Genomic DNA, 13,776 nt, shown 5'->3' on the forward strand with positions numbered 1-13,776 from the left:
GGGACATGCAGTTTGACACAATCCGCCAATCTTTGGGACATTTGGCCTACATACCTATCATCACACTGGCACTGAAATTCATATACCTCATTTCTCATTTGTGAGATTGATAGAACATCTTTTTGGCTTGTAGGCAGCATCCTGTTATTGGCAAATACCACTTGTGTTGCTACTGCATAGTAGCAGCGTGAAACAGTTAGCTTCATCTGTTGCTTAAATTTTTGAGATACCTTGGCCTTCTAGGGTAATCTGAGGTAGGGTGGGCATTTTTCAGGGCTGAACGTGTTGGTCTTAGGCCCCTCCATGAGTTGTGATATAAAGCACGAAATGATCCGATCAGGACAGCCATTATCCTGCAGGATGTTTTTAGTACAACCAGGTGAAGCTAGCTGTTTCACACTGCTACTATGCAGTAGCAACATAAGTGGTATTCGCCACTAACAAGATGCTGCGTCAGGCCAAAAAGGTGTTCTGCCTATCACACAAAGGAGTAATGTGGTATATGAATTTCAGTGCCAGTGTGATGCTAGGTATGTAGGCCATACACCCCAAAGGCTGGCGGATTGTATCAAACAGCATATCTCAGCCACTGCACGTAACAGGCAGGGTACAGACCATACCCAACCAGCCAATACTTGCAAAGCTCGATACAGTGTCCAACATTAGATGCAATTCTGCGATTGCAAAACATTTGCTAAATAATCCTCAAAGTGCAAAGAATTTAGCTGAAAACCAATTTAAGATTGTCAGTCGTGCTCGCAATGTGGCACATTTACATGTACTGGAAGCTACATATATTAATACACAGGACCCTGCTTTTTGCAGAAAGAATGAACATGTACATACATTGCCTCTGTTTCAACTAAGCAAAAGTAACAGCCATTCGCTGATTCATTCCTCATGGCAACATCTTGACTAATCAGGGTCAAGCTGCCTGGTGTAAATTTCAAACAATGCTTCACAGTGAACTATCAGTGGTGTGTTCTCCATGGCAATGCCACTTGCCAACCAATCAGCACACTTCACATACAGTATAAATTGTTGTTTTCTCCCTTATATTGATATTCTTGCATGTGTTCTGCTGAGTGCAAAACGAAAAGCTTAGACGTCTCTTCTTTCAGCAGTGACTGTACTGTGTTCTATCACTACCACATTCCTCTTCACTGCCCCCACTTGAATAGCATCCTTCACCATGGTTCCATGGTCAGCTCACTCACCCACCTTGCAGTTATTCTTCTCATGCACGCAGGTAGCAAGCACCTTATACCAGCTGGACAAAGTCAGGGACTGAAGCTTCTCCATCACTACAAGCTGGTTCTCCATACCTGTCTGGCTCACAGTCACATCCGCCTATCCTTGGCCATTGACCAATTCTAAATTACTGCCTAGCCTAAGGGGTGTGATCACCTCCTGGAATGAAGTGTCTAAGTAACTTATCCCTCCCTGATGTTTTGCAGTGTCCACAGCTCTGCCTCCAGCTCAATGACTCTGAGCCAAAGCACCTCAAGCTGCTGACACTGTAGATGTCTTCACCTGGGATCACACTCGTGACCAGGTGTTTCCACGTTCTGCAGTCACAACACATCACCTGCCTTGCCATCTTTATTGTGTGTTAATTAACTTTTTTCCTTTATTAATAAACCCTACTATGCCCAACCGGCGCCACTACTGCTATTAACCTTACTACTACTGACTGAAGCAATAAAAATATGGAGTAGTTCAGAAAAAGATGGAAACTGGTTTGGCGCATTCAAGGACTTAGAGGAAAGGGAGAACAGGAGCTGAGTCTCAGGCAAAATGAGTCAAGAGATGGGCTCAGCTCAAGTCAATGTAACCAGATGAACAAAAAAATATTAGCGAACACACACAAAAGTTACCTCATTAGAGCATTAACAACATCTCGGACATCTCTGGTTGACAATGTCAGGAACAAAATGTTAGAGGAAGCCAGCAGCAATTCCTTCTGCAAAAATCTCCATCTGCATTTATCAGCTGAGACATTAGATGAACCAAGATGTTTCTGCAGGACAGTACAAAAAGAATGAATACCAAAGACCATATAATATTCAAAAGCCTTATACTATTCTGGAGTTTAAGCTATTCTAATAGCAGATAACATTCCCTTACACTCCATTAGATACCAAAATCAAATGCAGCAGGGGAAGAGATCTATTTTTTTCTTCCTCCTTTCCTGGGTTACATTTTTTTTCATGGAAAGCAACTTAGCATAGCAATTGAGGGATTAGCTCTTTGCAAGAATTTGCATTGTGTGCATATTTTGAACTACTTCCTTTCTTTGTAGGGAAATCAAGGCTTCAGATCATAGAAACAAAACTTTTGAGATCAGTTTGAAGTTAAACTGACATGTTCATTAGCACAAAGAAAATAAGAGTGTGACATTTATATAGCTGGCTATATCGTACCTTTTTTAAAAAAACAGTATTGCAGGGAGAATGTCAAAAAAATAACACTATTACACACCTTCAATGTTTGTACCATGCAGGTATACCATTCCAGACTTTTGCAAAGGGCTCTTCTCTTTTCTGTACGAATGCAGAAATTCACTGCTTCTTCAAGCTTTCCAACAGAGCAATAGAATTCCACCAAGCGAATATTGGCATGTGGATCATCGGGCCTAGAATGCAATTCTGACTGAATAAGGTCGAACAGTTGAGAATGGCCTAACTGTCCTTTTGTGCTCAGCAGCTTCTCCTTCAGAAAAAAGGAGATAGAAAGATGACCAAATGCTTGAAACAGATACTGTAATAGCAGAGAAAAGCTTACAATTGGGTCACAAATCTAAAACAGTTAGAATTTAAACGTACCAGCATTTCTGCAATTCAAATACCCAACTGTGGAGGGAAAATTAAAGCCTATAAAATGCAAGATTATAATTACAGAGCAGTGACCCATGTCAGTTTATTTTAATTTTCAAAAACTTTTACATTTGCTGGATACTGTTAACCTAGCGCCTCATTATTGTAGCCAATAAACAGGGTGCAATTCGCAAAACTACTGAATTTTAAATAATGTCTTTGTTCCATGAATCAGAGCCCAAGACTTGATTCACTTACACTAAGTGCTACAATAAGGAAAGTTTTAGCTTACCTTCAACTTGTAGACTACTTTGTAACCAGGAAAATGCTTGGCTGCCTTTTCCACCCAGTATTCAGCTCTTCCATCAATCAGGTCTCCATTATTACACATCAAATCAGCCACTTTCAGGATTATGTCCTTCTGTACTGGGTTTAACTCCACAACTCGCTAAGCACCAAGCAGGAAGTAATTTTAATGACAATTTACAGGAAATTAATCTTTAAAGCACAATTCATATTCTTTAAGAAATATGGGTTTTTATATATTTTTCCTTATACTATGAATTATAGGCACAGTGTTACATGTTTGTGTGGGCTTTTGGTAAGCAAAGAATTATTAACTGAGTTGTGTTCTAGTGGAAGAATACTCCTTTGCATTGATTACGTCAGGCTGGCAATAAAGGCTGTTATTCTTAATCATCACATGACATGCCTGAAACTAGACATTTATGGATACAAAGGATACAAAGTTAGAACAGTTCAGTGATTAAATGGAAATTGGTTTAAAATAATGTACTGAAATGTATAGTTCAACAATAAGAGACAGGAAAAGGCAACCCAAAAAGACTAGACTGTTTGCATATTTTTGATTGTATTGCTAAACACTGATTGATAACATCTTTGGTTAACACAATTGTAAAGAAGAATATAGATGACTTTGTTAATTATAGTTCAGGATGTAGCTATTGATTGTGTATCAATGGTCTATCGATGTAACTCAATGGTGTATTGATCATATTGATTTTGTTACGAGTGATACGAGTCAATTATTTTTACCAAATATGGTAGGAGAAATCCTGGATATCAGAGCTAGAAAGAGATGCCATGGACTCTCTAAAAGGGTGCAGCACACAGCTGTACAGCTTCACAGGAGAAAGAAGATCAAGGAGAGGCAGAAAGGAAAAAGTAAGGAGTCAGACCAGATCTGACCCATGTCTGAGTTGCTCCAGTAAGTAAAGGCCATGTGTCATTCGTAAACTATCGCCTGGCTGTTAAGTATTGCTTTGTTACTTAATAACTCCTCTTAATTTGTACACCAAAACTATTATCTGCCAACGTTTTGCCTTGTCAAATAATTTGCAGAACTTTAAAATACTCTCTACAAATCAATAAAAGTGCTGGACACACATCTGTCAGCATCTAAAAGGTGTAGGTCCTCAGAGATAACCAACTCCCTAATAGGTCTGAACAAAATGGAAGGTTAAAGAACAGGTAGAAATGAAGAGGCAGCTTATCTTTAATCTGTTGTTCTTAGCTCCCTCATTCCCATGGATGATAGAACGTCAGTATTTTAGTGTCTTATATTTGTAGCTCAGAGCAGAACGAGGGGAATAGCCTTTGTACTTATAACCAGGATTTTGCCTCTGTGGTGCCAGAAAAGAGGAAACGATGGAGTGCCACACACAGAGCAGCAACACATTGTGCTTCATATTAGAACCAATGACAGACGGAAGAGCGTTTGTAATCTTGAGGAAATTTAAGTATTAAGATCTCAAAAGATAGTAATCTCAAAATCTTTAAAGCACAAGCACTTGAATACAAAATAGGAAGAGAATTAGCCTCAACTCTAATGAGAAAGTTAACCGTTAACTGCCAAATGTGTGTGAAAGTAGCAGAACTTAAGTAAAAAGAAAATGCTAGTCAGACTCTCTTAAGGTATAAAATGGTGCCTGAGTGGCTTGACACTCCACGAATATGAATAAACTGAGCAAAACATGACAAGGATTCCCAAAAAGACCTATTCTTTTAAAAGCAAAAAAATACAAGTTTAGAATATATTTGGGTGGCACCATAAGTTATTACACCAGGTGAAAGTGATTGTCCTTATCAAGGCAGCAGCTGACAAGTGGGGCATCAAGGATCCTTTGCAAAATTGAAGTCAACGTGAATCAATGAGAAAATTCTCCACTAGCACAGTTGAAGATGACTGTGGTTGAAGGCCAATCATCTCAGCTCCAGATCATTGCTGCAGGAGATCCTCAGGATCATGTCCTAGGTCCAACCATCTTCAGCTGCTTCAGCAATGAGCTATCCTCCATAGTAAAGTCAGAAGTGAGGATGTTCGCAAATGGATACACTGTTCAGTACCATTCAAGACACCTCAGATACTGAATCAGCCCATGCAGCAATTCTACATTTTCAGACTTGATCCAAAAAGTGGCAAGTAACATTTGTACCACGTAAGTGCCAGGCAATGATATCTCCCACAGGAGGGAATCTGACCAACTTCTCTTGATCCAGGGGTTAGCACTGACCAGAAACTTAAGTGAACCAGCCATATTAATACTGTAAGCTACAAGAGCAGGTCAGAGGCTGGGAATTCAGCAGTGAGTTACTCACCTCCTGACACCCCAAAGTGTGTCACCCATCTACAAGGCACAAGTCAAGAGTGTGATGGAATGCTCTCCACTTGCCTGGATGAGTGCATTTCCAGCAACCCTCAAGAAGCTTGATGTCATCCAGGACAAAGTAGCCCACTTCATTGGTACCCCATCCACCACCTTAAACATTCACTCCCTCTACCAATGACGCCCAGTGGCAGTAGTGTATACCATCTACAAGATGTACAGCAGCTACTCACCAACCCTCCTTCAATAGCGCTTTACAAACCTGTGACCTCTACCATTTGGAAGGGCAAAAGCAGCAGTCGTAGCAACACCACCAGCAAATTTCCCTCCAAGCTACACAACATTCTGACTTGGAACTCCCTTCCTAACAGCACTATGGGTACATCTACACAATGGACTACAGTAGCTCAAGGCAGTGGTTCACCACCTTCTTCTCAAGGGCAATTAGGAATGGGCAACAAATGCTGACCTTATTCACGATGCTGACACACCATGAAACAGCATAAAAATAAATCATGATCAGTTCGCACAATCACAACCTATGGATTGAACACATTTGGTTACTTTGCTACAGGTTTTGATTTGCTAATTTTTAAGCAGTCAACATCATGGCTGGGTGGGTGACCGCTTTGTGGAACACCTCCGTTTAGTCTGCAAGCATGACTATGTTTCTAATCATGTGTTTTAATTCTCCACCTTGCTCCTGCCCTGACTTCTCCCTCCTTGGCATCTTGCAATGTTCCAAAGTAGTACAATGCAAGCTCGAGGAGCAGCACTTCATCTTCTGATGAGACACTTTTCAGCCTTCAGGGCTCAATAAGGAGTTCAACAATTCAACACAGTTCAGTACCATTCAAGACGCCCCAGATACTGATTCACTCCATGCAGCAATTCTACATTTTCAGATTTGATCTTAAAAGTGGCAGTAACATTTGTACCGCATTTAGTTGGTTACATTGTAACCTCTGCACCCATTTTGTTCCATTTTTTAGATGGCTTGTTTCATTCTCTCATATCTTTGCTTTCAAATGAAGTCATCAAGATCAGCTTCTGACCACATTTACACCATCATTAAGACCACTTATCTCCTTCACTAGCATCACTCAGTCTCAGCTTATCAGCAGCTGAAACCCTCATTCGCACCCTTGTTACTTCTCAGATTGACTATTCCAATGGGTACATCTACTCAATGGACTACAGTAGCTCAAGGCAGTGGTTCACCACCTTCTTCTCAAGGGCAATTAGGAATGGGCAACAAATGCTGACCTCATTCACGGTGCTGACATACCATGAAACAGCATAAAAATAAACCTTGATCAGTTCGCACAATCACAACCTATGGATTGAACACATTTGGTTACTTTGCTACAGGTTTAAATTTGCTAATTTTTAAGCAGTCAACATCATGGCTGGGTGGGTGACCGCTTTGTGAAACACCTCACTGGTCTCCTACATTCTACCCTTCATAAACTTGAGGTCATCAAAAACTCAGCTGTCCATGTCTTAGCGCGCACAAAGTCTCTTTAACCCATCACTCCTGTGATCACTGACCTACACTGTCACCCAGTCAAGCAAAATCTTGCTTTAAAAAAACTCATCCTGGTTTTCAAACCCATCCATGATCTCATCCCTCTCTCTCTAATCTGCACCAGCCCCACAATCTTCCAAGACATCTGCAGACCTCTAATTCCAGAATTGAAGATCCCCAATTTTAAATAGATCCACCATTTGTGGCAGAGCTTTCAGTTGCTTGGGGCCTTTACTCTGGAACTCCCTTCTTCAACCTCTCTACCTTTCTATTTCACTTTCCTTAAGATACTCCTCAAAACCAACTTCTAACAAAATTTTTTATAAGCTAACCTAGTATTTCATTGTGGCTCAGTATCATATAATGCTCCTTTGAAGCACCATTGAATGTTTTATTGCATTAAACGTTCTACATAAATACAAGTTGTTTTTAGAAAGCAGCTATTCATGATCCTGCCATTCACATCTCTTGTGTTTCTTTACTTGTCCCATTAACATTCTTTTTGACTTTTTATCATTTAATCTCTCCTGTCCTCCACGCTATCATAGGCCTTCCCTTCTATTTTTTCCTCCACACTTCCATCTTTGACTTGCTCAAAACTGATCACATTTCTAACTTTCCCCAGTTCTGATGAAAGGTCACAGACCTGAAACTTTAACTCTATCTCTCTCCACAGATGCTGCCAGATCCAGTGTATTTCCAGCAATTTCTGTTTTATTTCAAATTTCCAGTATCTGCACTTCGTTTTTGTAACATTATGGCTCAGTATCATATTTTTGTTTCATAATGCTCCTGTGAAGCGCTTTGGGACATTTTATTACATTAAAGGCATTATATAAATTTTTGCTGTTGTTATGGCTGATTTGTTTATAAAATCTGAGGGATGGAATCTCTGCTGGCATTTGATACAACATTCTCACATGGACTTTTATTGTTTTTTTTAAAAAAACGGAATTGCAATATTGCATGCACCAAGATGGCTAGTTATCTTGAATCTTCATCTTTGTAATTTGGTCTCAATTGACCCTTTGCCATCTAAAACCAAGCAACTAGTACTAAAACACTGCAATGGTAATGACTGGTTGTACATAACAATGGATGACACACACGACTAGCTATAATCAAAGCTATTTAACCTTGGAATGTTTTACTAATGTCTACTGCCAAATTATCTGGCAACAAACACTATATAATTCATCTTTAAAATGCAGTGTACACCTCTATCAGGTCAATTGCAAAGAATATTCTACAACACTTGCAGCTACAGGTCTTCAATTAACAATAATACAAAAATGTACTGATTTGGTTAAAAAACACAAAACATCTCAAGTATGCCATTTTTGTATCATTGCCCTTACCTTATAACAACCGATGGCTTTTTCAAAGTTGCCTTCAGACTCATAGATCTGGCCAAGAAGTTTATGCGCTTTTGGATCCCTCTCCTGTACATTTATGTAGGCTGATATATGCCTGCAAAACAAAACTTGATTACAGTAGAGCTATAGAAGGCACATTATTACAGTTTCTAAATAACCAAGCAAGTGGTCTTTAATCCTAAAATTAAATTTGAGGAAGTCACAATAGGGAGTAATACATATTTGAAAAAGGAACAATTTGAAGAGCTCTGTGGAAAGAGCAAAAGAAACACTTGCATTGCTATAGCACCTTCACAACCACAGGACATCCCAAAGTGCATTACAGCTAACGAAGTGTAGTCACTGTTGTAATATAAGAAATCAAGCAGCCTATTTGCACACATCAAACTACCATAAATAGCAACGTGATAATAATGAAATAATTAGTCATTTGGTAGTACAGAACTTGAATATTGCTGAAAAGAGAAACATGTCTAAGCTTTTCGTCTTGCAGTCATCAGGGCACTTTGCACAAACACCAGTATAAGGGGAAAACAACAATTCATACTGTATTAAAGAGAATACTGCTTGGTTGGCAAGTGGACTCTGATTGGTAGAGGCATTGCCATGGAGAATGCAGTGATGGTGACTAACAATTAACTATTGAGCATTGTTTGAAATTTAAACCAAGCAGCTTGACCACGATTGCTCAAGGCATTGCCCTGATGAATAAGTCAGCAAATGGCTGTCACTCATTTTGTTTAGCAGAGACAGGTGCAATGTGTGTACATGTTCCTCCTGTCTGCAAAGAACAGGGGCCTGTGTATTCATATATACTTTCAGTACGCACAAATGTGCCACACTGCAAGCTCGACTGACAATCTTAAATTGGTTGTCAGTGCAATTCTTAGCACCGAAGTTATTTAGCAAATGTTATCCAATCACGGAATCACATCTATTGATGGACACTGTCTTGAGTTTTGCAAGCTCAGGCTGGTTGCGTATGGTCTGTATCTTGCCAGTTGCGAACAGAAGGGACATGCTGTTTGATACGATCCACCAGTCTTTGGGGCATACAGACTACATACCTAGCATCACATTGGCACTGAAATTCATACACATTACTCATTTGTGTGATAGGCAGAACGTCTTTTTGACTTGGCAGCAGCATCCTATTAGTGGCAAATACCACTCGTATTGCTACTGCATGGTAGCAGGGTGAAACAGCTAGCTTCACCTGTTGCTCAAATTTAGCAGACAGAAAAAACATGAACACGCATTGTGCCTGTTTCAGTTAAACAAAATAAATGACAGCCATTCGCTGACTCATTCCTCAGGGTATTGCCTTGACCAATCAGGGTCAAGCTGCCTGGTTTAAATTTCAAACAATGCTTGGCAGTTAACTGTCAGTCACCGTCACTGGTGCATTTTCCATGGCAACACCTCTAGAGTCCATGCGACAACCAATCAGCACACTCTTCACATACAGTACAAATTGCTGTATTCCCCTTATAATGGTATTCTTGCAAAGTGTCCTGATGAGTGCAAGATGGAAAGTTTAGACATGTCTCTTTTTTCAGCAATAATGAGATAATTGTGTTTTGAGATGCTGATTGAGGAACATATTGGCCAAGATTGCAGGGATAGGTCCCCTGTTCCTCCTCAAAGCAGTGCCATGGGATCTTTTACATCCACCTGAGGGAGCATATGGGGTTTCTGCTTAAGGCCAAAAGGTGGCACCTCCTACAGTAAAGCACTCCCTCAGCAGTACACTTGAGAGTTGGCTTTGATTTTTTTATTCAAATTCTGAATGGGACTTGAACCTACAACATTCTGACAAGAGGTGAGAGTGCTGCCAATGGAACTACAGTTGACACAGGGTATTGGGTCTAATTGGAAAGGTCAGAGGCAATCTTGCTCAGTGCTGAATGATTCTGAACAGTATCGATTATGTAAACCTGTATGAACCAGCAATATCACTGAAGCAAATCTTCGAGGACATAAACAATCTGAAATATATTAAATAGAATTGGGATATTTAAGGTGAATTGTTGCCTTCTCACTTTATAAAGTAACTATAGAATTCTGCTAATGGAACAATAGCATTAATCCTTAATGTTAAGTTTGCACGGGCACTTGCTTCTGTAGGAAACCAAAAGTTTACTCCTCACCCCACAACCAATTAACTGGAATATGAGTAGGCCATCCAGCCTCAAGTCTGTTCTACCGTTCAGTTAGATCATGGCTGATCTGTGCCTTTGCTTCATGTCAATTCAATCCAGTTACTTCCATGGTACAATGCCAATTTTCAGGTACCTACAATTTAACTTGCTGTGTAACAAGCATTATAAATATAGATGTTATAGGCCAAATAACATTTTCCTAGGGATACTCACATTTCCAAATTTTGGAAATATTCTGCCTTCCTGTGACAAAATAATTCCATGGACACTTTCCAATAGTTCTCAAAGTGATCACTGTTCATGTTTTGTGTCTAGACAGAGTTTTAGCGAGCAACGTAACAACAAAAGGCAGCACACCCAACGACAATACTAGATCATAATTTGGTGTGCAATTGTAGTTCATTCCTCCCTCTAGCCCTAGGATGCCAAAGTCAAATTAGCACCGGTTTTGCCATACAATCCCAGATCAACTCATTTAGCATAGCTTCCAACTTCATATTCTTGCCATCACTCAGACAACCTATTATCTCCGTAACATCGCCCGACTTCATCCCTGTCTCAGCTCATCTGCTGCTCAAACCCTCACTCAAGCCTTCATTACCTCTAGATTCAACTATTCCAACATACTCCTGGCTGGTTTTGCACATTCTAACATCCGTAAGCTTGAGGTCACCCAAAACTCTGACACCCGCATCTTAACTCACAGCAAGTTCTATTCACTTATCAAGTCTGTGCTCACTGACCAATGATGGCTCCTGGTCAAGCAATGTCTTGATTTTAAAACTCTCATCCATTTTTTTTCAAATTACCCAATGGTCTCACTCCTCCCCATCTCTGTAATCTGCTCCAGTCCCACAACCCTCCAAAACATCTGCACTCCTCCAATCCTGGCATCTTGTGCATCCCCAATTTTAATTGTTCTGACACTAGTGGGCGTGGCTTCAGTTGCTTAGGACCTAAGCTCTTGAATACCCTCCCTACACCCATCTGCCTCACTTTTGTCCTTTAAGACACTTAAAATCCACCTCTTTTGACCATGTTTGTAGTCATCTGACCTATTATTTCTTTGTGACTCTGTGTCATACTTTGTCTCATAATGCTCCTGTGAAGAGGAATGTTTCATTACATTAAAGGTGTCATAAATATAAGTTTCTATTGATCTCCTGATCTGTTATGTTTGACTGTTACACACAACTGAAGGTTGGAAAAAAATCTTGGCAATGGAAGGCAGTAAGGAAAACAAGTTCGGGGTTAAAAGAGGATAGAGAAGCTAAGATGTAGAAGTACTAATTTGTGTATGTTTTCATTACATACAATCATTAAAACTACACATGTAATTAGTACTTTCATTTTATTGTTGTAATTCATATCTTTCTCAGTGCAGAAGTTGAAAGGTTTTTAGAACAACCTAAGGAGATTAATTTTCCTGGTCTTGTCCAACCAGAATATATAAATAGGTAAATGTAAAAAGACTAAGACAGCACATATTGGAAATATTTTCTTTACCTCTTTGCAAGCTCATACTCCTTGGCTTCATAGTATAGTTTTGCAAACAAAAATCCTTTGAGCGATTTCTAAAAGGAAAGTTGAGAGGTCGTGTAAAGTAGATGAAATGCAACAGAAAAAACCCAATCCCCCAAATTCCTGGTGAGGTAAACAAATTAGTTTAACTGTTTACCATATCAAATTTAATGAATTTGTACAGGTCATCTTTACTGCTGTAGCTAAATTAAAACCCAAACTGAACTACTTATATACATTGTATCCAAGCAATTCATAATGGGCTGTAACCTCCGACTAGTGCTAGCCCTCCAAAATTAGAAGAAATAAATACCTAATTAGCTGGTCTTGAAAATTACGTTGGCACTTCCGTTCGCCAGAGCTACTTGGGACCTACATTGAAAGATTCCTTACAGGCCCCAGCGAACTGCAGCTCGTGTATTCAGAGGACACGCCCCCTTTTTCCCCACATATGCTTGGGGGGGGGGGGGGGTCGGTCGGGGTCTTTAGTTGCTCAGAAGTTAGAAGAGGTTTTAATTAGTATTAGGCTGGGAGAACCAGTAAAGTTTGTGATTTTAACCACATTTTTGGATGGTTCCCAGCACAGCACAATTGTTCAGAGGAAGTGTGCACTTTTGGGCAATTATTGTGCAAATCCTCACTGGGGAGCTCGGAAGTATACAGCAGGTTTCTGAAGAAATTAAACCAGGTTTCTAGAGAAATGAAACCAATGAAGACCAAACTGAAGGCGTGGATGAGCTTGGTTTACAGATTCCAACACCGCCAAAAATATGATACAGGTCGCTGCCACCTTCACTTTTGGATAAGAGCGCTAAAGTACAATTGGTTGACAAACGCTCTGTCCTAAAAGCACAACCGCTTAGGCCTGGCAGGCAAGGCCTACCAACCAAGGCCGCAACCTGCCATGCCCGCGCTTTCCTGGCCGCCGCAACTGGACTGCTCACGATGTGGACACTCACCTCGCGGGGTGAAAGCGGCATGACGCCCTGCACAGAGGTAATATACCTCTCCACCTCCGCCTTACTCCGCATCATGCTTACTCGCCGGCCTCAGGCCGTTGTGTACACAAGACGCGGTGAACGCCACTCCTCCCACGCTAGTTCCGGTTCTGCACCTTTCCTACCGTCCTGAACTCGGAAGTTTTCGCGCCGGTTCCACCGACGCTGCGCAAGAAAACGAGACCAGCACCTCCACAGCGCCTGCGCCTTCCGCACAGTCGCAGAGCAGAGGCCGAGGTTGATGTCACAAGAAACGCCTTACGTAGTCACGAGATGACGTCAATACACAATGAAGAGGAGCGGGAATTACATTCAAATTACGCGAGGCTGAGGGGCTGGAGTGTGTGGAGAAATTCTTCATTGCGGTTCCAGTGAAAGGCATTGGGTGACCAGCTGTCCCGTGTTTGGAGGGATTGTTTCAGGGTCAGGATGATCGCACAGTCTAAAACACACGCATTATCCCTGAATTATAACACGGCTTTAGAGGCCCTCGGGATGTATTTTTGTAATGGTGATTTTGAAATGGTTCGAAATGTTTTTGAAGATTTATGAATAAAGTATATTTTTGCAAAAAAAAAGTTTGGAGGGATTGTTTCACATCCCTTTTGTTCTGTTTTTCTAGGACAGTCTGTAGGATACTGAGCCTAGGAGTCTCAGTTGAGTGGAATTGCAAGGCTGAGTCAGCCAGCAAAGAGATGATTCAATGGTTGTAAATTGGAGTTGCTATATCTACCAGCCCACCACCCCC

General features: G+C 40.7%; 1 protein-coding gene across 4 annotated transcripts in view; it reads right to left on the bottom strand.

The window, feature by feature from the left end:
* The window catches only part of ranbp2 (RAN binding protein 2), an 83,910-nt gene extending 70,687 nt beyond the window's left edge, over window positions 1-13,223 (bottom strand). For 2 of the 4 annotated variants that reach the window (XM_041199492.1, XM_041199491.1), the window contains exons 1-6: window positions 12,990-13,215; window positions 12,016-12,083; window positions 8,330-8,441; window positions 3,109-3,264; window positions 2,482-2,712; window positions 1,878-2,020 (exon numbers count right to left, since the gene is read on the bottom strand). In XM_041199492.1, the coding sequence (XP_041055426.1) occupies window positions 1,878-2,020; window positions 2,482-2,712; window positions 3,109-3,264; window positions 8,330-8,441; window positions 12,016-12,083; window positions 12,990-13,064 (785 nt within the window). In that variant the 5' untranslated portion in view covers window positions 13,065-13,215. Of the gene's footprint in view, window positions 1-1,877; window positions 2,021-2,481; window positions 2,713-3,108; window positions 3,265-8,329; window positions 8,442-12,015; window positions 12,084-12,989 lie in introns of all 4 variants that reach the window. The other 2 variants (XM_041199490.1, XM_041199493.1) reach the window with 2 other exon arrangements.
* Between the last annotated feature and the right edge of the window lie 553 nt (window positions 13,224-13,776).

Source organism: Carcharodon carcharias, chromosome 11 (genome assembly GCF_017639515.1).
Source record: "Carcharodon carcharias isolate sCarCar2 chromosome 11, sCarCar2.pri, whole genome shotgun sequence".
Taxonomy (NCBI): domain Eukaryota; kingdom Metazoa; phylum Chordata; class Chondrichthyes; order Lamniformes; family Lamnidae; genus Carcharodon; species Carcharodon carcharias.